This window comes from Microcebus murinus, chromosome 2 (genome assembly GCF_040939455.1).
Source record: "Microcebus murinus isolate Inina chromosome 2, M.murinus_Inina_mat1.0, whole genome shotgun sequence".
NCBI lineage: Eukaryota > Metazoa > Chordata > Mammalia > Primates > Cheirogaleidae > Microcebus > Microcebus murinus.
The window spans coordinates 179,161-203,318 of NC_134105.1; the positions used below are offsets into that span (position 1 = coordinate 179,161).

The following is a 24,158-nucleotide window of genomic DNA, read 5'->3' on the forward strand; positions in this document are numbered from 1 at the left end:
CCAGGTCCTGCCCGTGACAAGCCAGTGACACCAGCGGCAGGGGCCGACCTCCAGCTCTGTGGCACTGCTGGGGCCCAACCCCTGGCACAGGCGGACGACTCAGACCCCACACCCAGACCGCCCGGCGCCCCAGGGTGGGGCCACTCACCTTGGCCACAGTCCTCCCCCCGGGAGCCAGCGGGACACTGCTTCCGACACACACCGCTCGCAGGGTCGCAGGCCACGCCCGGCGGGCAGCTGCACGCCTGCAGGCAGCCCGGCCCGAAGGAGCCCGGCTCGCACTCTGCGGGGGCGAGAGAGGGGCTGCGGGGTCACAGCTGCACCCACCCGCCCGACACCGCTCGCCCCAAAGCCCGGCGACACCAGCGCTTGCTCACCGGCCTCACAGCGCTCGCCGCGGAAGCCGGCCTTGCAGGAGCAGCTGCCGTCCCTCCTGTCGCAGGACCTGGCGTGGGGCTGCACGCAGCGGCACTCCTCCGAGCAGCCCGGCCCGAACGCCCAGGGCGGGCAGGCTGCACCCACAGAACCAGCCGTGAGTGGCGCCCGCCCCTCCCCAGCCTGGCGTCCCCGCTCCCGGGATCGGCCAGGGCTGTGCAGATGAGCCCCTGTGGCCGCCCCTTCCGGGCCCTCCCGGGAACCACATGCCTCGCCTCACCCGGCGCCTGGGGCAGGACAGCCGTGCCTGTTTCACAGACGGGAACCAGGACCTCAGCCAAGCTGAGCTACGTGCCCTGGGGCCCGCCACGCCCAGCTGGAGACCCCCCCCCACTCCTCCCTAAATAGTCCCCTCGCCAAGTGACGAGAGGCACTGTCTGCAGCCCCCTCTGTCACTCCAGCTCACTGCCCCCTTTGCTCCCAGCCCTGGGGACGGGTGACCCTGCCAGGGGCCAGGACTTGGTCTCGAGCCAGGAGTCCCTGCAAGCCAGGATGGGCCCCGAGTCCGGAAGTGTCTGCAGGGGGCCTGCCCTGCCCTCGCCTGCAGCCCCCACTCTCCAACAGAGCTGGGAGGCGCCATGGGGCTGGGGACCCTCCACCCGGCGCCCTGGTCACCAGCAGTCAGTCGAGAGGATGCAACTCAGAGTCCACAGCCCTGGGTGGTCCCAGGCTGGCCACCTCACTGCGCCCCAGTGTCCTCACCCAGCTGGATCTGGCCACCCTCAGCCCCTGCGGCCACCTCAGACACCGGGGGGCAGTGGGACTCACCAAGGTGGCAGAAGCGGCCGTAGAGTCCCGGGTCGCAGAGGCAGGCCCCGTAGAGGCGGTGGCACCGGCCCCGGTTGGCGCAGTGGCATTTCTTGTGACAGTGTTTGCCATAGAAACCCTTGGGGCAGCCTGGGGGCAGGGGGGACCCCAGTGAGACCCTTGGTGGCAGCTGGCTCACCTACACCCAATGAACCCCGTGGATGTGGCCGTCTGCCCCGTCCGTCCCTTGACCCTTGACCCCCAGGGCCTACAGCAAGGGTGGCGGCCACACACCTTCCCTGGCACACTCTTGGGGGAGGCGCAAAGCCACGCCCACTCTCCCTGGGGTCTGGCCACAACAGGGGCACACAGACTTCCGTCCCAGGGTGGTCGCCAAGCCTGACCTCAGGACCTCCAAGCAGGACGCCCGGCCGACTGGCCAGCACCCCAAGCCCAAGCCTCAGGCCCCGCCAGGCTCGGAAAGGTTTCCTCCAAACACTTCCCTCCTGCTGCAATGGGTCGAATGGTGGCCCCCAAAAGCTCTGTCCATGTCCCAGTCCCAGGATGTCAAGACAAGACCACCCTGTACTGCCCAGGCGGGCTCTAAATCCAAAGACCGACCAACGTGCTTATGGAGAGGCAGATGGGAGGTGAGGCAGACACGGGGTGGGGGTGGGGGGCACAGAGGACAGACACCACAAGCCCAGGGGCGCGGAGCCCGGGAAACTGCACAGGGGCCTGCCGAGCCCCTGCCCGGAATACTGGCCTGCCAGGCCCTCCTGGGACACAGCTCGTTCAGCTCACCTGCACAGGTGACCCACACCTGCTGGGGAATCTGGTGACCGCCGCCCACCCCAGGGCTCTACCTGAGACCTGGGTCTCTATAGTGCAAAGCCGAGTGCTAAAACGCAGACCCTCTTCTACCTGCCAGAAGTCCCCTGTGTCACCCGCCCAGCTTCTAACAGGCGGGGGGCTCCCAGCCCTCTGAACACAGAGGATGACGCGTGGCCGCCCGGGGACGCCACTGCCACCGCGTAACCGCCCACAGAGCTCCACACGTGGAGCCACTGAGGCTCGCAGGCCACCCCGGGACAGCGGAGACAGGTTCTCACTGGGGCAGGAAGTTTGCGATTCAGTAGCTACACGCTCCAGCCAGAGGCAGAATTTAAAAGGTTTGAAGACTCATAGCCTCCCGGGGAAACTTATTCATGTGGATTCTCTAGTTTCTCCAGAAATGCTGAAACTCCAGAGTTAGAAAGGACATCAGCTTCATCCCAAGCTGCCCACACGTAATCCCTTCTGCAAATCCCACCCAGCCATCGTACGGCTCTATTTGAACGCTTCCAGGCACGGGGAGCTCACTATCTCTCCAGGGAAGCCCTTCCAGAAATGCTGTTTTGTAAAGTCTTCACCATCTGCTATAGTCAGGCCCCAGGAAAGTCAGCAAAGGTGAAAAGTCAACGTCTCCCTTGCCCCAGGGCCTCGCTCCCTCCCCACACAGCCGGAGGGAGGGAGGGAAGGAGGCGGGAAGGGAACTGCGTCCACCCGAAGCTTGACATCACCCTCCCTCGTCCTGGGGAAGCATGGGGGCTTAGGAGAAAGCTGAGCAGAGAGAGTGGGGAGCGGTGCCCCCCCTCACCCCCCAGGGATAATTCCAGAAGGGCCGCACGCACCGTCCTCGCAGTGGGTTCCGCTGACACCCGGGGGGCAGCGGCAGGCCCCGGTCACCGGGTCACAGGTGCCCCCGTTCTGACAGCTGCAGGAGAAGCTGCAGTTCTTCCCGAAGGTGTCTGGGGGACAAGCTGCAGGGAACGACAGGGAAGCACCTGGGTCCCCGGCCAGCAGGGCTCCGGCCCAGAGTCCCCACCACAGCCACGCCCACCATGAGGCCCCTCCTGGGGTTGGAGGTGCCCGGCTGAGACGCAGCCCCTACAGCAAGAAGGGATGGCATTCGTGCCCAGTGCCCGCCCTCGCTCACGGTACATGTGGCCAATCCGTCACTGACCCCTGTCCCTCTGAAGGCCAACACGCCTGCTGACCCTTTGCAACCAGCCCGGGCGAGCAGGCGGAGCTGCACAGACGTCCCCCGGCCTGACTACCTGGGGCTCGGGAGCCCCACCCAGCCGCCTGCAGCTGACACCCTCGCTGTCCAGCCTCTCATCTGCTGGCAGCACCAGGGACAAACGCCTCGGCCTGCTTGTCCCCAGGGTGTCCCATAGCCCAGAGCAGTGCCCGGACAGAGGGGACAGTCAGCAGGCACTTGGCAGAGGAAAGGACGGACCCCCGCGGACCCCCGCCCAGAGCTAGCAGGAGGAGTGAGACTGGGTGTGCCATGCATGGGTGCAGGGGCTTGGGGGTCCCCCCTGGGGCCTCACTCTCGTTGCAGACCAGCCCGGTCCAGCCCTCGGGGCAGTCACAGCCGTCCAGGCCCGGCAGGCAGGTCCCTCCGTTCCTGCAGTCGGCGCAGGTCAGGCTGCAGTCGGGGCCGAAGGAGTCGCCCAGGCAGACTGGGGCAGACAGAGAGGGGCGTCAGGGCCTGAGTCGGGCTCACGGGCACGGGGAGGGGGCACGAGGGTCGTCCTCAGCCCGTGAGGCCCCATGGGGGTGGGAGTGGGGGTGGGAGCAGATGCTAGGGCCAGGGGAACCTGTGTAAACTGAGTGAGTGGCTCCACCTCTCTGGGCCTTGGTCAGACAAGGCCATTGCAGGGGTCCTTCCTCATGCCCAGACCCTGGCCCAGGGGGTCACTGGCTGCTGTCCCTGGGCCGGGCCCACCGCTCACCGAACTTCTCCACGAGCGTGTGTTCGCTCCGCAGCTCCGCCTCCTCCTCCTCCTCGGCCCCCACGTAGTTGTCTTGCAGGAGCATCGGCAGCTCATCCTGGAGCACCCCGAGGTGGGGCAGGGGCCGCGCGAAGGGCAGCTGGCCGTCCAGGTCCACCGTGGGCTCCTGCAGCGCTGGGGGGCACAGGGGCCCTTAGCCCCCCGCCACCTGCTTCCCTGCTCCTTGCCTGGTCACCCCAGCTGCACCCTGACCCACTTCTCAGACAGAGATGGCGGTGCAGGCCCTGGACACCTGGCCCCTGGCCCCCAGCCTGGCTCTAGGGGCTCTGGGGCTGGGGCAGCTGGTGTCAGTCTAGGGACATCACTTGGGGCCTGGTTCCTTCTCTCAGCTGGTGGTCAGGATGGAAGCTGGACCTGGGACCCCCTCCCAGGAACACTGTCCTAGAGGACACCTGCCCCCCTCCACTGTTGCCCACGGCAGGGGCAGAGCCTCAGGGGGTTCCCACGCCCCCGCCCCCCCCCCCCCGCGTCTGAGTGGGTACAGGCCCAGAGGCAAGGGCACGAGGCGCCCCAGGCAGGGTGCGTGAAGGACCAGCAGGGGTGCGGGGAGCAGGGGCTCTGCAGGGCAGCCTCACAAAGGCAGGGACTCACGGGAGCAGCCCCTGCGGTCCTCGTCCAGCCGGAAGCCGGCCTCGCAGGAGCAGCGGAAGGAGCCGGGCAGGTTGGTGCAGTGGTGCTCACAGCCACCGCGGCCGGAGGCGCACTCGTCCATGTCTGCGGGCAAAAGGGCTGCTGGGCCCGGGCTGCGGACTCCGGAGCTCCTCCCGCTAGACAGAGGCCCAGGTGACCATGCCGGGGCCAATGCTCACCTCCTGGGCCAGCTGGTCAAGATCCCCTGCGGCCAAGTGGCCTCCCCGGCCGTCCTCCCACCCCCAGGGTCAGAGCGGCAGTGGACACCTGTGGGCTGGGGGCCGGCCCGGGCAGCAGGGTGCAGGCCCAGCCCCGGGAGAGAGTGGCCACTGACCGCAGGCAGGTCAGCATAGCCCTGCATACAGCAGGCACTCAGTGCCCACCCTCAGGGGGCCAGAGCCGACCCCGTGTCCCTCCCTAGGGTGGCCCTGGGAGGCGCTCACCCTCACAGCCGCAGCCATCCGCGCTGAGCCGGTAGCCGGCGTAGCAGCCGCACTCGTACCCGCCGGGGTTGTTGGTGCACACCTGCCGGCAGCACGGGGAGTCCGCGCAGTCGTCCACATCTGCGGGGCACACGCCGGGAGCATGCTGGCACACGTGCACGCCCCCCATGACCCACACACAACCACACTGATTGCACACGCACCCACCTGCAGTCTCACGCACACACACCCACGTGCAATGACATACACACCCACGCGTGTCCCTGGTGCTGCATTCACAGACACACGCTCGACACGTCACAGCCCCTGGGCCACCCTGCCCGCCGTGAACAGGTGCTGGGACTGGCAGGCTGGAGGGTGGATGCACCTGGGAGTCAGGGTCTCCGGGGAAGGGAGGGCCCTCCCCAGCCACAGCGTGGCGGGCGCCACTCCAGGTGACGGAGGGGCCTGAGAGGCGCTGAGGGCTGAGGGGCGCGGGTGGGTGCCCAGGGGGCCGAGGTGCTCCAGGGTCTTCCCCGGGTCGGGACGCTGCCTCTCGCCAGGCCGGCCCGGGGCAGCCAGAGTGGGACTGGGGGGACAGGAGGGACGTCAACCCAGTGGCCGGGACCCCGGGGTGGGCGGGGCCGGGCATCTGGGCGGCGCCAGCGCGCACCCACGCAGGTCTTCTGGTCGGTGTCCAGCTCGTAGCCGCGGGGGCAGGTGCAGAGGGGCCCCGCGCTCGTGTGGCTGCAGCCGTGGGAGCAGCCACCGTTGTGGGCCTCGCAGCTGTTCACGATCTCCATCTCGATCCCTGCCACGAGAGCAGCCGCCATCGTGTGGGACGGGGCCTGGGGTGACCCCACCACACAGTCCTTCCCGCCCCCCGGCCCGGGGACACTCTGCGTCCCCACCCAGCCCTCCCCCTCCCCCTGGGGCCCCACACCAGGGCTGCGCCCGAGATGAACCCTCCCCCACCCAGCCACACAGGCCTGGGGTCCTGGAGAGCCACACCGCTACCCGGGCACCCCAGCCTGGGCCCGCTGCCCGCTGCCCGCTGCCCACTCACGGTAGCACTGGCGGCCATCAGCGCCCAGATCGTAGCCCGAGTGGCACACGCACTTAAAGGTCCCTGGCGTGTTGAGGCAGCCGTGGGCACACTGGGCCAGCCCCGTGGCACACTCGTCCACGTCTGGAGGGGAGAAGCCAAGGGGAGGTCTCAGCGGTGCCGGGACTGACCCCAGGGCCTGTGGCCTCCAGGCCCAGGTGGTCAGGACAGAATCCCGCTGTCCCCGACAACTGCCAGTCACGCCCCACGGACGTGACCTTCAGAAGTTGACCTTCAGCCGGTCTCACTCTGAGCCCACAAAGCCACCTGCACCCAGTGCGACTAGGGCAGGGGGTCCCCAGTGTCAGCCAGGCGTGGAGCCACGGCCTCCCGCCCCCAGCGGGTACCCGGCGGCCATCCGGCAGGATGCCTTGGAAACCAGCCAGCGCCTGCTACGGCTGCAGCTCACTGTCTCCGAGACACCTTGAGGGTCGCCAGGCTGCAGAGAGACCCCCAAGGCTGCCCAGCCCAATTCAGATGTCCCAAAGCCAAACGTCACAAACACCCGGAGGTGCGGGGACAACGCTATTGCTCGGCTGAGGCCGCAGGCGCGGGTTCTGGAGCAGAGCGCCCGCCTGGGATCTGACTCCTCACGGCATGCTGGGTGGGGGGGGGGGCGGAGCTGAGCGTGCAGACGCCCCTGGGGCTGGGTCCGGCTGCCCCCTGGCTCGCACCCTCCCTTCCCTTCCTCCTGAGCAGCCCTTACTTTGGTAGCACAAGGAACGTTTTTAAAGACAAAAGCGAAGCCCGAGATCTCGCACGTGCTCCTGCCGAAACGAGCCTCGGTGGGCAGCGGCTGCGTGTCCCACACCCGCCAGGGTATGAGTCCGAGTGCCCTCCCAGGTCACCCAGGGGCGGCCGGGCGGGCCCGGGCCTGCTCCCCAGGGGCCAGTCCAGCGGGTTCCAGGGGTGTCCCCAGAGTGGGACTCGGCCCCTCCGCAGCACTGCGGGTGCCCCTGCTGACGACCGGCGGGCGCGGCGGGGGACGGGTGCCCTACCTTCGCAGGCCTTGCCGTCCGCTGCCAGCTGGTAGCCCGCGTGGCACCCACAGCGGGCCAGGCCCTGGAGCACCTGGCACGTGTGCATGCAGCCGCCGTTCCTGTCCGCGCACAGGCTTCGCCCTGCGGTCACGCGGGCCCAGAGGAAGAGGTTAGGGCGGGGAGACCCCCAGGGATTGGGACGCCTGCCCCAGGGCCCCTCGTGACACCTCCACCCAGCGCTCTCTCCCCTCCCTGCTTTGGGGACAGGCTGGGCGGTGGGTCCCCCTCCCCCTGGACGTGGGAGCCCCCCAGTAAGACTCCACGTCCTCAGGACAAGGTCGGCCAGCCCCAGGGCTGACACCAGGGCTGTGACCCCCAGCTCAGTGTCCCCATGCCATCCTGCTAGCAGGATGCAGGAGGCCAGGTGGGGGCACTCTCAGCACCCCTCCCCATAACCCTCTATTTCCACACTCTGGGCGTCTCTGAGCCTGCCCCACCTTCACCATCAGCAAAGCCCAGAGCAAAGTGCCTCCTCCCCCCGAGGTCTGGGCCTGGGTCCCAGATGCCCCCAGGAAGCCCGGTGGGAGGACACTGGGCGTCACCTCCACCCGAGCTTCCTGCCCCCACAGGCGTGCGATCCCGGAGCACAGCCCTGACCCACTCCACCAGGCCTCCCAGCAGCCTCTGGGCCCCCAGAGACCCCCCCAGCCCCAGCAGCCCAGGTGGGGCAGCTCGTCCTGCACCTGCCCTGGGCTCAGGCCGCACGGTCCCCCTCCCTGCCCAGGGCGGCAGCCCACTCACGGACACAGCGCCGGCCATCCTCCTGCAGCTGGAACTCGGGCCGGCACTGGCAGCGGTGCCGGGCCGCCGTGAGCTGGACGCAGAGGTGCTGGCAGCCGCCATTGCCCAGGGCACAGGAGTTGATGGCTGGGGACACAGGGAGGAGCCCAGGTCAGCCCAGGGGACACCTGGTCCAGGCCGGCATGGAGCAAATGGCACAGCCACCTCCTCCTTTGGGGCTGTCCAGGTCCCCTCCTGGCCACTCCCAGCCCCGCCGCTGCCTTTCCATCTCCATCTCTGAAGCTGCTCCCTGCCCGGCCCACGGACAGGACACGCGGGGCCTTGGCCCAGCCTCTGCATCCTCTGGCCCAGCCTGCGGGCTGGACTCACAAAGGCACTGAGGAGGCCGAGGGAATGTGACACACCGGCAGGCTCCCTGGAGGAGGCGGCAGTGGGTGATGGAGGCGTTTCACCACCTTGGTCCCCAGGTCAAGGCTAGCAGCGGGTGTGGGGCTGCTGTAGACAGCCACCATGGCCCACAGGCCTGGCCCCAGCTCCCAAGGGACCAGAGCAGCTCCTGCCCAGCCCAGGCCACCCGATCTCACACGGTGCCGTTCTCCCAGCCCCTCACGTGCAGGCCCCGCGGGGCACAGGCTGCTGGGCCAGGCTGGGCACCCAGGATGGGCACTGGGCCTCCACCAGAAGCAACGCCAGCTCCTTGCTGGGATTTGGTGACGATCGAGTCTACAGCAATCGCCTCGTGGTTAGGGAGGGAGTTGGTCCCAGCTGGAGAAGCCACAGGAATGCGCCGTTGCCTGTGCCCGGGCAAAGGAGGCCGTCGGCCCGCCGCCTGCGCCCGGAGCAAACCTGAGCCCTGCCACCAAAGCGCCAAGATTTGGGGGGTGGGGAGGCTTCACCCTGAGATGCTCACCCCTCTGGGGGTGTCTTGGGATGAGTTTGGGGACACAGTTCATTGCCATTGCACGCGGGATGGGAAACCCAGGCCCACCGAGGAGCAGGAGCTCAGTGGCCAGCAACGCAGGCAAGGGCCAGACGAGAGCTGCCAACAGACCACACCGCCGCCAAAGGCGGAGCCTCCTTCAAAGAGAGTTCGAAACCCGCGGCTCACGGCGCTGCCCTGTCTCCCTGCACGCCAGCCCGGAGCACGTGCGGACGGTCCCTCCTGCGGCAAGGCCAGCCCTCCCGGGGTAGGACACCAGCGGTGGCAGTGACCGCACCACCTCCTGGCACCACCTGGGCCTGCCACAGGCAGAGGGAAGGGCCCGGGGCAGGCAGAACTGAGGGGGCCCATCAGCCTCCCAGCCCCCTCTCCACCCACCCCCCAACTCTGTGCTGACCCCCAGGCCAGACGGGAGCTGTCCTGATGCCTCCCCTGAGATGGCTCTGCTTAGCCACCAGCCGCCGCGGCAGGGGCTTCCAAGCATGGCCTGAGCCGGCCCCACATTCCTGGGGGCTGTTTATTTGTGTTCACGACACCAACTGCATCCCCGCTTGGAACACGTAATAGAAACCAGAACCCGTTTCTGGCAGGGCCCGGCAGGCATGGAGGGCGCAGAGCCCAGGGCAGGGGAGCCAGGCTGGGCCCGCACACGGACAGGGCCCCAGGGAGCCCCGGCAGGGCCAGGAGGGAGCGAGGCTTCCCCGTCAGCCCTCCAGACAGGCGGGGCCCGAGAGGGACACGGGGATCAGGCACTGGCCCGCTGGAGCCCAGCATGGGCAGGTGGGGGTGGGGGATCGCAGCGGGGTCTCTTCAGAGCCGTCCTCTCCTCGTCACTCAGCTGTGACACTCCAGATGCTCCCAGGCTGTGCACAGCAGGCGCCCAGCCCAGAGTCCCCTGCACATCTCCAGCCGGGGCTTCCCGGAAAGCTGAGCGAGGCATATTTTCTCCGGCGCTGGGCCACGGCCCCCGTGTGACCAGGGCCAGTGCTGGTGGGGATGTTCCAAGCCCTTCTGGTCACTGTGGGACCCAGCTGTGGCACACACAGCCCAGCGCCCCCTGCCCAGGCCACAGCCAAAGGCTCACGCCTGGCCGAGGTCCTGCAAATCGGACCCAGCCCTGAGCCGAGAGTCCAGCAGAGGATTTGCCTCCGAGTGTGGGACAGATCCTCCCGGCTGCACCCACACGGCCGTCACCTGTGACTCACCTATGGACGGACAGACAGACACGGGCACCGCAAGCCCCACTTTCTCTTTCACTTCCATTGTATGGTGATACAGAAGGGGCGTTTCCTCCAAGGAAAGCCCCACAGACGACTGGTGGGTTGGTGGGTGTGAGCAACCCCGCCCGCGCTTTGGCAAGCCTGCCTGGCATTCCCGCCCCTCCTGACCGAGCTTTCCCTGCCAGGGCCTAAGCTGGGTCCCGCCCACACCCAGATCAGACGGAGTGGCTGTAGCTGGGGGGCGTTCTGTGTTTTGGACTGAGGGTTTGAGTCCCCGTAACCACACTTGGAGACAGGGTCTTTACGGACGTGACTAAAGACAAATGACGGCATGAGGCCGGGTCCCTGATCAGGGAGGATTAGTGTCCTTCTAGGAAGCAACACAAGAGACCCCTCCCTTGTCCACACGCGCACTCTCTGTCTCTCCCCCGTCCCTCTCTCAGGCACAGCACAAAGACGCCGTCTCCAGCCAGAGAACGGCATCTGCTGGCACCTTGATCTGGGACTGCCAGCCTCCGGGCTGATGAGAAAATTAATCCCTGTTGCCCAAGCCGCCCGGCCTGTGGTACCTGGTTATGGCGGCCAGAGCCGAGACGCCCCGACTGCCTGCGCGGTCTACAAAGTCTAGGATGCGCCGCCCCAGCCAGGGGCCCTGCAAGGTCTGCTAGAGCTGGGCTGCAGCCCCAGCCTCTGCCAGCAGGGGTCGCCACCACTAAGTGCACGGCTCAGCGCTGCCCCGAGGGAGGGGCCTGATGCCACTTTCAGGAACCAGATTCCACCGGGGCCAAGGGCCCTGCTGCCCGTGTGGCTGGCCCCCACCCGTGGAGGTGCCGCACTCCTGGCGAGGGCGCCGTTCCCAGGCCAGGGGCGGCTTCTGAGGCGGGACTCGAGGCTCGAGTGAGGCCCCAGTGCCGAGTGTCGGTGCAGCCCGGGGCCCCGGAGGGAGCGGCAGTTGGGGCCCTGGATGGCAGACCTTGCGGGCAGCTCAGCCGGCCCCCTCTGTCCCCCCAGCCACCCCACCCGAGCTCGCCAGCTTAGGGCCGTGCCGTGGTGACTCTGCCGGTGGCGGCCAAGCCCACCGGCTCGCTCCGCTCTGGGCTCCAAGCCCAGCCCGGGGCTGTCGGGACTGGCTCCAGGGCGGATGTGGTCCCCGGGGGTGGTCTCATGAGGTTTTGTAATTGCTGCCCTCAGGCTGGGCTGGTTTCTAGGTCCCCAGAGCCTCCCACCATGTGTGGTCAGCGGTCACCGCAGCCCTTCCTTGGGAAGCCCTGTGTTGGGGACAGGGCTGGGACGGCAGAACTGGGGGGTGGGGGCATTCATCCCCAGCCCTCCCACGGGCAGCCCACGTTCGCCTCCTGCTCCCTGCCTGCCCACACCCTCTGCACGGCGTGCTCCGCTCACCCACAGCCACGTACAAGCTGTCCTCCCCCACGTACCACGGCCCCTGTAACACGCACAGCCCAGGCCAGCACAGCCACCAGGCGGCCGGAGCACAGAGCAGGGAGGGAAATGCCACCACCCCTCTTCACCCTCTGGTCTGACCTTTGATCCCAACTAACCTCAAGGGCACCAACTCCCCTCCCACCTTCATCTGCCTCGCCTTACCCTTGCGTTTCTGTGCCCAGCCCAGGGTCTGTGGCCACTGCCCCAGCCTCCCTGGGTTGGAGTGCCCCCATCCCACGCCCCACCACTGCGCCCAGGCTCGCCACCTGCCTCAGCCCACACCTCTGGGGTCCTGGACTCAGGCACGGCCAGGACAGACTCCCCCGCCCCGTGCAGAAGGGTGGGGGCTGCTCTGCCCTGGCACCTCCAGCGGGGAAGGCCTTGTGCAGCTGCAGCCTGTGCTGGGCTGGGAGCGACCAGGACACACTGGCAGAGCTGCGTCCGTGTCTTCGCACGGATGGGTTTTGCAGACGGGCCTGGCCGCCCGCACACGTGTGCGTCTGCAGCACTGGCCCAGCCGCAAGACGCTGCCAGCAGCAGCCTCCCCTGTGAGCAGGAGTCCAAGGAGCATCCTGGGGGGGCCTGTGCAGCCCCCCACCGCCCTGCTGCCCTGACAGGGAGACCCAGTCCTGGGGAAGGGAGGGTGACCCTGAGGCGCATGGCAGGCCTGTGGCAGAGCCAGGCAGGAAGGCGGAACACGGGGGCCTCCTCCAGCTGTGCACGCACCAGGGCCCATCTGACTCTGGGGGAGGGGACATGGGCGGGGGCAGCCAGGCCACCAGGGGATGCAGCTGGCAGCAGAATCCCCGCCAGTGTTCACCCCAAAGGCCTGATGGGCATAAGGCCACGAGGAGGACAGAGAACCTCCCCCTCCATGGGGCCGGCCCAGTTTAGTCTGGAGGGACCTCCTGCTGGTTGAGCCAGTGACATCTGTGGTCTCTCAGACAGACTGGGAGGGTCACTTGACCCAGGGACATGGGGCAACAGCCATGTACAAGGCCAGGGGCCTGAGGTCAGCCAGGCTGGCCTGGGAAGCCCCGGGCAGGTGTGGTGCTGGCTCAGAACACCCCAGGTACACGAAGCAGGCTCCTCCAGTGCCAAGTGTCAAACGACCTGGGAGGTGTCCTCCTCCCTGGGTTTTGCATGCTGGTGGCTCTGTGAGATGCCACGGAAACCGAGAAAGACACTCCCAGACACTCTGGAGAGACCACTGCCCTGGGCAGGCCCCGCTTTCCATAGCTGGGGAGAGAAAGGCCCAGCCCGGCCTGGGGTGAGAAGCAAGCATGGCCCGGCCCTCAGGCCTCGCTGGGCCCTGCCCTTCCCACCCCAGAGACTGGGGGACACATCCAGGAAAGGTGCCTGGGTGACAGAGTGTCCCAGGACAGGGGTGGCCAGGGCAGGGGGACAAGGCCCTAGGCTCAGCTGCTTCTCACAGAGCAAATGGCAAAATCATTCTCATAAATTCTCACTTTTAAGAATGGATGCTTTTTGCGTTTTATTTCTGTAAGCTCATTTGGGAGGGGGGGATGCATGGAGACTGTACATTTCCTGCCTTCTCCCTGCCTGGCAGGGAGTACAAGTCTGTTTCAAGGCCACCCTCATGTGTTTCAAGGCTCCCCTTGTGTGTCTCAAGGCCCCCCTTGTGTGTTTCAAGGCCTCCTTCAAGCACAGACTCCTCTGGGGTCTACCCAGATTGCTCTGGGCCCCCAACGTTTCAACACCCTGAGAGCTCATCCTATACCATGAAAGGAAGGCCACATCCCCGGTGGAGAGGTCACGGCACCCTCCCCCAGGAAGGTCCCAGCAGGCCTGGGGAGGGCTCGGCGGCAACTGTGCCCCAGCTGCGCAGCCTGCCTCATAGCTGGCCCCCGGGGGTCTGGGGGGACGGTCCCTGAGGCCCTGTTGCAGTCTGGGCCCAGAGGGGCACACTGGGAACCAGAGGATAAGGCCACCAGCCCTCCCCACACCGGCACCCTGGGAGTCCTGAAGAGGGGAGGGGAGGGTCCCGTCCCAGGGGCTGGAAGTCCAGCTCGGCACCCTCAGAGCCCTGGCAGAGCCCAGGCAGCCTGGCGTGGACCGGGCAGTGCCAAGGTCAAGGCTGTGGCAGGAGAGCCTCCTGCAGGGCAGCCCCTCAGCCACAACCCAGCCCACCCGTCCCAGCCTGTAGCTCAGGCCCACTGCCCAGCGGGGACCTCGGCAACAAGAAGGGGCTCAAGACAGCAGGGCACCCCCAAAACAAACACATCTGGCTCTGCCTGGGAAGAAGCCCTCAGGAGACCCCATGTGCACTCTGGAAGCTTCTCAGGCCCCCACAGCTGGGGGCCCCAGGCCAATGAACCCTCACCGTCCAAGACACTCCCAGGAGCCCCGTTGGCCAGTGTCAGCTCCTAGGAATTCCTGACACGTAGAACCCACCACCAATAGCTCCCACACAGAGTGAGTGGCCACGACGGGCAGGGGACAAGCAGGGACAACATGCCCCAGGGAACACTGGGAAGGGGGTCTGGGTGGTGCCCAGGTAGGGACAGCCTGGGAACGGGGTGATCCTCATGAGCCCCCAGGCCACCACCAGGAGACCTGCTGGGAGAGGAAGGCGTTTCCCCAACTCGACCGGCCCGAGGCTGGTGGAACCCGGTCGCCAGGGCGGTGCTTGCCGAAGTGAGGGCAGCCACCCATTCCCAAGTGAGCACAACCCCGAGACCAACCACTGCTGTCTTGATTGAAACAGACCGTGCCAAAGGCCCGGCCGCGTCACAGCAGTGAGACTGTAGTTCCGTGAAGTTTCAGTGTAAAGTCCAGGCTGGGACATGCAGTCAAAAGAAACAGAAAGTGATTCTGAGGTCACTGCTCTGCGACCAGACCAGACACCTGAGTAGAGGAAAGCCCTTCTGGTGACAGGTGAGTCCTGCCTGGGGCCCTCTGGTGGGAGCAGCCAGGAGGCAGCCCCGGCCCCCGAGAAGGTTGTAGAGGCACCTGGGAGCCCCCAACCATGCAGTGTGCACTGTTGGGGGGCTGACAGCCAGAGGGGCTGGGGGCTCCCGCAGCCTCCTGCCAGGCCCAGCAGACCCTGCCCAGGGGCCCCAGCATCTGAACCTGGAAAGACCCTTTCAAATGAGCAAATGCCACCAATCAAGACTTCTGTAGACATCTCCCAGGAAACGCTCCAGGGAGGCGGCTCCAGCATGGCAGTGTGGGGTGTAGGGTGGGCAGGGGCCCCTCCCGGGCTCAGCAGCCCGTGTGGGTCACTCCTCGCCCTGCAGACCCTGCCCCCTGCGCATGCTACTGCTCATCCTATCCAGGCCCTGTCCCTTCCAGGGCATCTCATGGAAGGCCCCTGTCAGCAGGTGGTGGAGAGGAAGATTAGGGACTGTCCCCAGGCCTGGGCCCCTCACAGTGTGGGGCCAGCAGGGAGGACAGGCACCCCTACCCTGGACCAGCCCCTAGTGTCACCCTTCAGGAGAGCCCTGGCTGAAAGGAAGGGTAAGAGAAGGACATGCTCCCCAAAGCCACCTCTTTCAGGGGCCCTGAGGGGACCAGGGTGCCCAGAGCTACCAGGCCCCCAGCCACAGGCTCCCAGAAGCCCCCCACCCCGTGGGCAGTGTGCCGGGACCCCCCTCCGTCTTAGCCGACCTGAAGCACATCACATCCTGCATGTGTTTCCACTTTCTGACCCAGGAAAAGTTTACGGGGCAGCTGCCTGGCTCCCTGCAGCGGCCGGGACATGTGAGTGTGTTTCGGGCCCCCCGGGGCTGGCGGGGCGCCCTGCCGCAGAGCAGGCAGGACCAGCAGGGAGCTGCTCGGAGCCGGCCCGGGCCTGCTCTCTACGGTGGAAAGAAGCGCCCCACCCCGAGGCCCCCAGAGAACGGCACGTACCTCCCAGGCTGAGGCCAGCGGGGAGGGGTCTCCAGGTGACACTCACCCAGGCAGGTCCTGCCGTCCGTGTGGAGCCGGAAGCCGGGCTTGCACTCGCAGAGGTAGGAGCCCGGGGTGTTCACGCACCGGTGCTGGCAGCCGCCGTTGTGCGCTCGGCACTCGTCCACATCTGGGCAGGGGCAGGGACGAGGGACGGTTAACAGCCAGTGCTGCCACCGCGCGGAGGACCTGCCCCCCACCCAGGTGCCCAGGTGTTGGGGCCCAGACCCAAGACCCTCTTTGGAGTGCAAGGCTCCCCGAGCCCCTCACCCACCCCTGCCAGAGCTAGAGCAGAGGATACGGGGTCTGCCCGCCCGGCGCGGCCACCTGCTCAGGGTGGGGACAGCAGAGGGTGGCAGGCTCGGGTGGGGGCAGCCCAGCTCCCAGCGCCTTTCAGGACTGAACTTGGAGCATGTGCTGTTTCCATAAGTCCGAATGCAGAAAGCGTTCCCGGTTTGCAAAGCCCCCGCTCCACGGGGGCCCAGGAGCCCAAGAGGAGAAACAGACAACTTTGGAGACGACCCCGCACAGGCCCGGGGGTGGGAAAAGGCGAAGACAGGGGCGTGCAGGGGGGTGCTGGTGCAAACAGCGTCTGCCCCACATTCACGTCCTCTGGAATCCCAGAACGTGACCTTAGCAGGAAACAAGGTCTCTGCAGATGTAACAAGTTAGGGGAGAAGATGAGATCATTCTGGACAAGGGTGTCCCGACAAGACCCACAGGAGGCCAACCAGGCAGGGACCGCGCGGAGCTGGCTGCAGGCCAAGCACGGCCGGGGCCCCCAGAGCCAGAAGGAAGAGGCAGGAAGGACCCTCCCCACGGGCCCGGGGGAGCGCCACCCAGACACCTGGAGCTGGACTCCCGGCCCCTCCCGCTGTTTCAAGCCGCCTCGTGTGTGACGTTGCTGCGGCAGCCCTGGGGAGCCCATGCGGGCCCCCCGAGCCGCTCCCAGCCCTGCCAAGTGCCAAGCCCTATTCCGAGCACCCAGACCCTGCAAACCCCTGTCCTGAGGCCGGCTCAGATGGAGAACTGTGCATTCACAGGTTCCAAACTCAGGGTCCCCACTCAAAGAGGGCCGGGACGGGTGCAGGAGAGGGGCAGGGGACTGCGTCGGGGCTGGCCTGGTCTGGAGGCCCCAGCAATATCTGTACTGCTGTGACTGCCACAGCCTGGGGGGGGGGGAGGCAGTCTAGGGGAGCAGAGCATCAACCTAAGGCCAAGGAGACCCTGCAGGCCCTCTGCTCACCAGCACAGCCTCCTGCCCCCAAGTGCCCTGGGCATGGGGTGGGGAGGTGGGGGGGGGAGTCAAGCAGGTCCCAGACGCTCCACTCCTGGAAGGAGCCTCATACCACAGGACCAGCTGCAGGGGACACCCTGCCCACCTGCCCCTCCCCCAGGACCATGGCTCCAGCCAAAGGGAAAGTTCTGACTCTTCCCAAGACCCTTCCCCCCAGGGCTGGAGGCACCCTGGCACTCCGGGTGTGCACCACCTCCTGCAGGAACCAAGCCAGGCAGCGAGGGTGTGAAGAAGGCTTGGGCTGCCCTGGCCTCCCCCACCCTAGGCCCACACAGCCGCGCCGGGGCCCGGGGAGCCCAGGCAGACAGATGGGACCAGAAGGGCAAGAGGCAGCAGCTTCCAGGAACACCAGAGTTGCAGCTCCTGGGCCCCCGGGAGCAGCCCTGCCCGCCGGAGAAGCGCCCCGCACACAGGGGCTCTCAAAGCTGTCACGGTGGGGAGGAAACCAGCGTGGGGACCGACGGGCTGCACGTGCCCAGCACTGCCCAGAGAACCCTCAGTGACCCCTGCCCTGGAGAGCCCTCCTGGGGGGCACAGCCGAGAAGCAGCCACGCCCTGGCCAGAGAGGCTGGGCAGATTCGAGGGAGAGGCTTCGGGGGCAAGTCCTCGACCGGGAGGGAGACTGGCCGGGACACCTCACTCCAAGCCGCTACGCAGAGCCCAGCTCTCACTGTGCTTCCGCTTGACGATCTGCCAGGTCCCCACGATCGGCTCCGACTTCTCCACCACCAACAGGCCTCACCACCATCCCCGTGAAAACAACTGCGGGCGAGGCGCCATCCTAAACGCCAGCCGGAAGCTGCCAAAGGCGGCACGCATTGGGGGTGAAGCTCTCCCCCGATGCCCCCCGAAGCCCATGGGTGGAGGTGCCGTCCACTGTGTCTCCCCGAGCAGAAACCCGCCACCAGTCCGACTCTCAGAACGTGCGTGGCAAGTGGGAAACGGCAAACAGCCCCCCGGAGCCAGAGTCTCTGCCCACTCTGGGGAGACCCCCCCCCAGGGTCCCTCCTAAGCCCCGAGTCTGCCTCAGGGAGGCGGTGGCAAACAAGGCCAGGAGCCCCTCCCCACCTGCACGAGACATCCCTAAGTCTCAGTAACATGCTTCAGAAAGAGGCCGGAATGGTTTGTGGGAGGAAGCTTGAAAACAAAGGGTTAACAGAGCCCACAGAGCCCCAGAGAGGCTCCTGGGAATGGGGGGTCACAGGGCCCTCCAGTGGGACCATCAGCTGGGGGGACAGACCTGTGCCCGCTGGGCAGGGCAGGATGGGCAGCACCTGCAGAGGGGCTCCCAGAGAGGCCCTCTCCCCTGAGCTTGGCTCCTCGCTCCAAGACCCCGGAGAGGCCCCCTCAAAGGTAATGGTGTGACCCCACAGAGCACACTGCAGGGCATACAGTAGGTGCTTAGTAAGAGCCGGCTCATTCTGTAAAATCCCAGCCCTCGGCCAGTGACGCTGCAGCCATCTGGGCCTCACCCAACTCCTTGGCTAATGAAGAGGCTGACGGAGGTGACATCGGTCAGAGGGTAGTGGGTGGCAGGTGCAGAGCCGCCCTGAGCCCTGGCTGGCATGCCGGGCCAGGGCGCTGCATCGTGGCCCACACCGGGCAGTCTGGGGGCAGGCACCAGGCAGAAGCCTGGCCACGTGCAGCCCTGTGGTCAGCAGGTCCCCTGCAGCCGCTGCTGTCCTCTCCAGGCGTGGCCAACCCTGAGCCGCGCGGGCCTCCCTGCTCACACCCGCCTCCACACGGGACAGCACGAGGACAGGACCGTCTAGACTCCAGCATCCCCACCAGGGCTCCGCCCAGCCGCTCCCAGCCCCAGGTCCCTGCAGGAGTGCACAGGCCTCGGGGCCCCTCCCCCACCCCACGCCTCGCGGGAGGGGCTGGCATGCCGACCCCGGCCCACGCCCTCCCACCCCTGAAACCGCAGCGTCTGGCGGTCGGAAGCTGCTGTGTCGGGGGAGACAGGTGACAGTGGCCCAGGCAGGGGGCACTGAGGCACCACCATGGCTTCCGGCGCCCGCTGCTTGCTGTCGGCCGGGATCAGTGTCTGGACACAGCAGCGAGCCGGCTCGAGGCGGGGGACAGGGGGCCTCCCCTCACCTGCTCATGGGCGGGGCGCTCGGCCAGACGACCTCCCACTGGGGTCCCCTCCGCTCGGCCCCTTTGAACCAAGCAAATCCCCTTTACAGAAATGACTTACACTTGCAAGGCAGGGGGGTCACCTAAACCCTGCCCGCCCCATCCCAAGGAGCCACGTGACGCCGGAGAAGCGCCGTTCTCAGCTCCAAGCACCCTGGGGGGTGGGGGGGGGCTGCGGCCGTGCCCTGAGGACGTTGTGGTCAGCCGGGTAACGTCCCCCAAAGATGTGCACGTCCTTACCCCTGGAACCTTCCATGGCAAAAGCGCCTTTGCAGATGGATTAAGCTAAGGGTCTTGGGAGGGAAGTCCCCCTGGTGTAGCCGGGTGGGCCCACCATGATCACAGTGTCCTTGTAACAAGGGGGCGGGAGGGTGGGAGGCAGCGGGGAGAAGTCAGCAGAGTCAGAGGGAGGGACGGACTGGAAGGTGCTGGAAGATGCCGGGCTGCTGGCTGCGAGGACGGGAGGGGCTGTGAGGCCTGGCGCCTCCGGAAGGACACAGCTCTGCCCACACCTGGATTTCAGCCCACTTTGGACTCCGACCTCCAGCACCGTCAGGTACTGAATCTGTCATTCGAAGCCACTGAGCGTGTGGTGAGTTGCCACGGCAGCCACAGGGCATGAACACAGGGCACGCCCCTGCTGTCTCGGGAGCCACGGAGTCCCCGGCCGTCCCAGCTGGAAAGCCGGGTCTCCTGTGTCAGCTCTGGCCAGCCCGGCCTGCGACCCGTCAGTGAGGTCCACTGTGCCGTGGGGGCTGGCCCCATGGCCAGGCTCACCGGAGCCGTCTGCCCCCTCTGGTGGCCAGACTCCCCCGGGGACACACACACACACACTGTGCCCAAGGGCCAGGCCAACCCCAGATGGAGCCGGATGGGGTCACGTGAGCCCAGTGCCCCGAGACACCCCAAACAGCAGGGCCCCAACAGAGCATTGGCACCGAGACTCTGAAACTGCAGCAGCAGAGACAGTCGCTCTCCTGAGCAAGGACGGCAGGGGGTGACCTGAGCCCCGAGGCAGTGAGGGGACCCCCGGCGGAGGACAGAAGGAGCTTGGAGACCTCCCCCCATCCTCACCCAGGAGAGTCAGGGGGCAAAGCCAGCTCATTCCAGGGACAACGGGCTGGCCTGGGGACAAGTCCACTCCGCCCCGTCCAGCCCAAAGCCAAGCCCCACATCCAGAGAGGGGACAGGCCAGGGACAGCCAGGGCAGCTACGACAGGTACCAGGAAGGAGCCACCTGGTGGGGAGCTGGCGGGTCCTGACTGTGACTGTTCTAAAGAACAGCTGGACCAGGGTCCTGCTGCTGCCCTTGGCGAGGTGCACAGCAGCCCAGGACAGGGTCAGCAGCACACGGTGACCTCGCTGTGCCAGCATGGCCGGTTCCCGGGGAGCCAAGCTTGACCCGCGGTGCCTGCTGAGCTGGGGGCTGGCAGAGCCTCGGGGAGCCCATGGAGATGCCTCAGGAGCCCACGGGGCCTCCATCACCGGCACCCAGGCCCCCAGCACCTGCGGAGAACGCTCACCGGGGCAGATGGGCACGGCTGGCCCACTCGAACCTGCTGTCTCTGCAGAAACCACCTGACATAGCCCTTTCTGAAGGATGCCCTACTTACAGGAAATTCAGAAAACTCCACTCAGGGGAGCTGACCAAGTTCAGAGCTTGTTTTGCCGCCAACATGCCACGAGGCCCTCCCCCGGGGAGTGTGTATCACAACCCACCGGCCCTTCTCTCTCCCCCAAGGGCTGCAGTAGCCCTTGGACCAGCCAGGGGATCCCAGCTCCCCAAAGCCCAGCCACTCCCAGCCTGAGAGCTTAGATGCTACAGAGGCTCATGGCACTTAGTGCCACTGTTGGTGGAGTGACAGCGCCCACCTGACCAAGCCGCCAAGCGGGAGGGAGGCAGGCAGCCTTTGCCACAATCCCGGCTCTAGTGTTCCTGGAGCCCTTCAGGCAGGAGAGAGGCTGAGCCTTGCCCCAGTCGACCAAAACAGCCAGGCAGCATCAATGTCTCTAAGGAGCCGTCTCCGGGCACTGGGAAGGGTACAGGGAGCAGCTGCCAGCCCCCACCCCACCCCAGGTGACACGGGTGATGACTCCCCAGGGGCCACACCCACTCACCCCCCTGGAGGTCCTGAGGGTGCCCAGCTCCAAGCCCTGTTGACCCCAGGAAGCTCAAAGGAAACTCCCTGGAGGGCGGCTGGCCCAGGGTGGGTACCAGATCCCAGCTGCAGAGAGGAGGGGCCTAGGACAGGGGTGCATCCCGCTTCCCATGGGCGCTGGGTCCTGAGGTGTGGGCCTCGAGGCAGGAGGGACAGCACCTGCCACGTCCCATACATGACTTCAAAGGGGCTGGGCTCTTGGGACCCTGGAGGGGGAGACCCAGTGCCAGGGGTCCCCAAGGGCCCCTCTCTCCAGCCTGTCTTTGCTCAACTCCCAGAGGTGCCAGTGCCGTGGAGGGAGTGCCCCCCCCGAGCCCACGGGCAAAAGCAAGGAGATGTTTTTCTTCCCTCCGGTCAGGGGACCTCCCTGCCATCAGCAGCCTCTGCCTCTGCCAGGCCTGAGAGGGGTCGGGAGTGTCTGATTCCTCAGGGCACAAGGGCCCGTCCCAGAGGCAGGGGCCGCCTGCCCAGCACAGCCCCACCCTGCTCCCCCCAGTTTGGCACTACTGGGGCCCAGGCAAACTTTAAAAAGAGGAAACAAAGGGAGCTGCGCCTCGGAGCAGCACCCTGGTCCCACCCGCCCCTGCCCCGGCTCGCCCACCTGGCCTCTGGTCACCAGCGCTCACGGCGTAGCCGGCCTGGCCCAGGTGGCACGGGTAGCAGCCCCTCCAGAGGTAGCGGTAGTGCGTGCCCGCGACGCGCGCCAGGCCCCCCAGGAGCCCCAGGCACCAGAGCGCTGCCAGCCCGCCGCGGCCCCGGGACGCCTCCATGGACCAGCCGCTGTGTCCGAGCCGCGGCCAGGCGGGGGCTTGGGGCTCCGGGCGTGCGTGCTCAGCCTCCGCGATCCACCGGCTCTGCTTGGCGCCGCCTGGGAGCCGCTCTGGGCCCCGCGTCCCGCCCGCCTTTAAGTTCTCAGCTTTCTCCCCCGCCCCCCGCAGGTAAAGGCCAAGTCCGCAGCCGCCCGAGGGGGCCGGCCGGCCCCGCCCCGGCCCCGCCCCCGGCCCCGCCTCGGGGGGCCGCGCATTCCTGTGCGCGCGCTCACGCCCGCGGACCCAGAGGAGGATCCCGGCACAAAGGCAGGCACCCACGTACAGGCACACACACAGCCCGAGTCAGAGCCACGTGTGCAAACGCGCACGCAGACACACAGACAAACTCAGGCACCCAGACAGGCGCGACACACACAGGCACACACGAGCCCATGCAGACACACACATGCAGACAGACATGTGTGTTCTATCCTAACAAGGCCGGGAGGCCCTGCAGAGGCAGCTTGGTGGGCTGAGCGCTGTCAAGGGTGGGCAGCTAGAGGCAGCTGGGGCAACAGCACCGAGGTGGGAACCCTGGGGGTGAGGACCCCTACCCCCTGGCCCGGCGACCAGTGTCCCGCACTCTCCTGCCCTCCCCTGGGCCAGGGCAAGAGCATCCTGCACCCCTACAACAGGCCAGAGGGGCCAGAGGGCAGGCAGAACCGGCTAAGGCCACAGAGGCACCTCCGACCCCAGGCCCCTGGGTGCCCGCTCTGCTCCAGGCCACAGCCGGAGGCCCAGCTGCAGCAGAAGCAGCCCTGCCCAAGCTGTGCCTCCAGAGGGACCCACGTCCGGTGCCTCGAGGAGCCCTGCACCTGCAGCCCTGCCTCTCGCGGTGGCAGAGGAACTGGGTCTGAGAGTCCAACCCAGGCCAGAGACCCTGGAGCCCTCACCCTCTCTGAGCCCCGTCTCCCACCTGCGGGGGTGGGGGGTTCAGGGGTGCCCTCCCTCCCCCAGGGCTACATGAGGATGGAGAGCAGGGCCCAGTGGTTGCTTGGTGACCGTCAGCAAGCAACCATCCTGCCTGGGACAACCCAGCACCCACTGGGAGGCACATCTCCAGCACCAGGGCCAGGGGAGCCCAGAGCGCCTGGCTGCCCCCACACCTGTTCCAGGAAGCTCCCCAACAACTCCCTCGAAAGGCAGCGGCAGTGTCCCCAGGGCACAGTCTGCTCCCCCAGCTGCCACGTGTCTGCCTCTGAAGACTCAGGTGGGCAACAGACACAGGCCATGTGACTGGGGCCGCTTCAGAGACACGAACCTCAGGACACCCCACCATTGCCCCGAACGGGGAGGGCCAGAGCTCCAGGGGCCTCCAGGCCGTGGATCTGGGTGAGTGGTGCTGGGGCAGGGCTGTGGGCACAGCTGCAGCCACCGAGCTACTTAGGGCCCAGCACCCTGCAGGACAGACGGACCCTGGGTGGGGTCAGCGGGGAGGAGTGAGGAGGTCACTTCACTACAGCCACTGGGTGCCCGTGTGTGCCAGGCCCTGGGCTCTAAGGACACACCTGCCATCCTCTCCATGTCCCTGCCACGGAAGGCCACCGTCCCATTTTAGAGGTGAGGAATCCGACAGACTAAGATACTGTCCCCAGACAAATCCAGTGAAGCAAGACCCCCACGCCAGCAGTTCAGGGTGCTGCGTCCACCCTGGTTGCACAATGCCGGGGACTCGCCTGCGTCTGGAACCTGCCCCTGGAGAGCCCAGCCCAGGGCTCAGCCCGTCTGGGAGCAGGAACAAGGGGGCGACCTTAAGCCGGTGGGAAGAGGCAGCCTCACCCAGTTCCGGCACCACCTCACCTTGCCCGGTCCTGTCTGCGATCCGCGAGCCAGCCCGCCCACCAGCCCCACCCCCCGGCACCGGCAGTGCAGAATCGGGCCTGCCTGGGCCCCACTGGTCTACCGGGTGCTCCTGGTGAGCCACCTCCCACCCTCCCCCTGAGCAGTACACAAGCAGACTCCTTGCCTTGGGGGCCGCCATAAAACCTGCGGATAGCAGGACAAGCTGTGGATCTCAGTTTGAACAGCACCTTCCCCGTACTGTTTACGACTGCAACGTGCATTTATTTCATTGCCCACGGCTGCCAAACAAGCGCTAACAGAAACTGGAGGGGCCCACCCTCTGCAACCAGCAGGTCCCACCCTCGGCCCAGCAGTTTCTTGGAGGGGGGACAGGCTTGGGCGGGGTGCAGGGGTGAGACACGGGGGCTGTGGGGACAATGTCTCTCTCCCGGGAAGGTGCAGAGACACAGGAAGGAACCTCCAACTCAAGTCACCGA

General features: G+C 67.0%; 1 protein-coding gene across 1 annotated transcript in view; it reads right to left on the minus strand.

The window, feature by feature from the left end:
- Nucleotides 1–21,990, minus strand: part of MEGF6 (multiple EGF like domains 6) — a 34,318-nt gene extending 12,328 nt beyond the window's left edge. The window contains exons 1-14 of the mRNA XM_075993356.1: nt 21,672–21,990; nt 15,483–15,605; nt 7,961–8,086; nt 7,178–7,300; nt 6,141–6,263; nt 5,748–5,885; nt 5,096–5,215; nt 4,614–4,736; nt 3,963–4,136; nt 3,558–3,689; nt 2,856–2,984; nt 1,204–1,332; nt 378–512; nt 149–283 (exon numbers count right to left, since the gene is read on the minus strand). Of these exons, the coding sequence (XP_075849471.1) occupies nt 149–283; nt 378–512; nt 1,204–1,332; nt 2,856–2,984; nt 3,558–3,689; nt 3,963–4,136; nt 4,614–4,736; nt 5,096–5,215; nt 5,748–5,885; nt 6,141–6,263; nt 7,178–7,300; nt 7,961–8,086; nt 15,483–15,605; nt 21,672–21,840 (1,879 nt within the window). The 5' untranslated portion in view covers nt 21,841–21,990. The remainder of the gene's footprint in view (nt 1–148; nt 284–377; nt 513–1,203; nt 1,333–2,855; nt 2,985–3,557; nt 3,690–3,962; nt 4,137–4,613; nt 4,737–5,095; nt 5,216–5,747; nt 5,886–6,140; nt 6,264–7,177; nt 7,301–7,960; nt 8,087–15,482; nt 15,606–21,671) is intronic.
- Nucleotides 21,991–24,158: the final 2,168 nt, after the last annotated feature.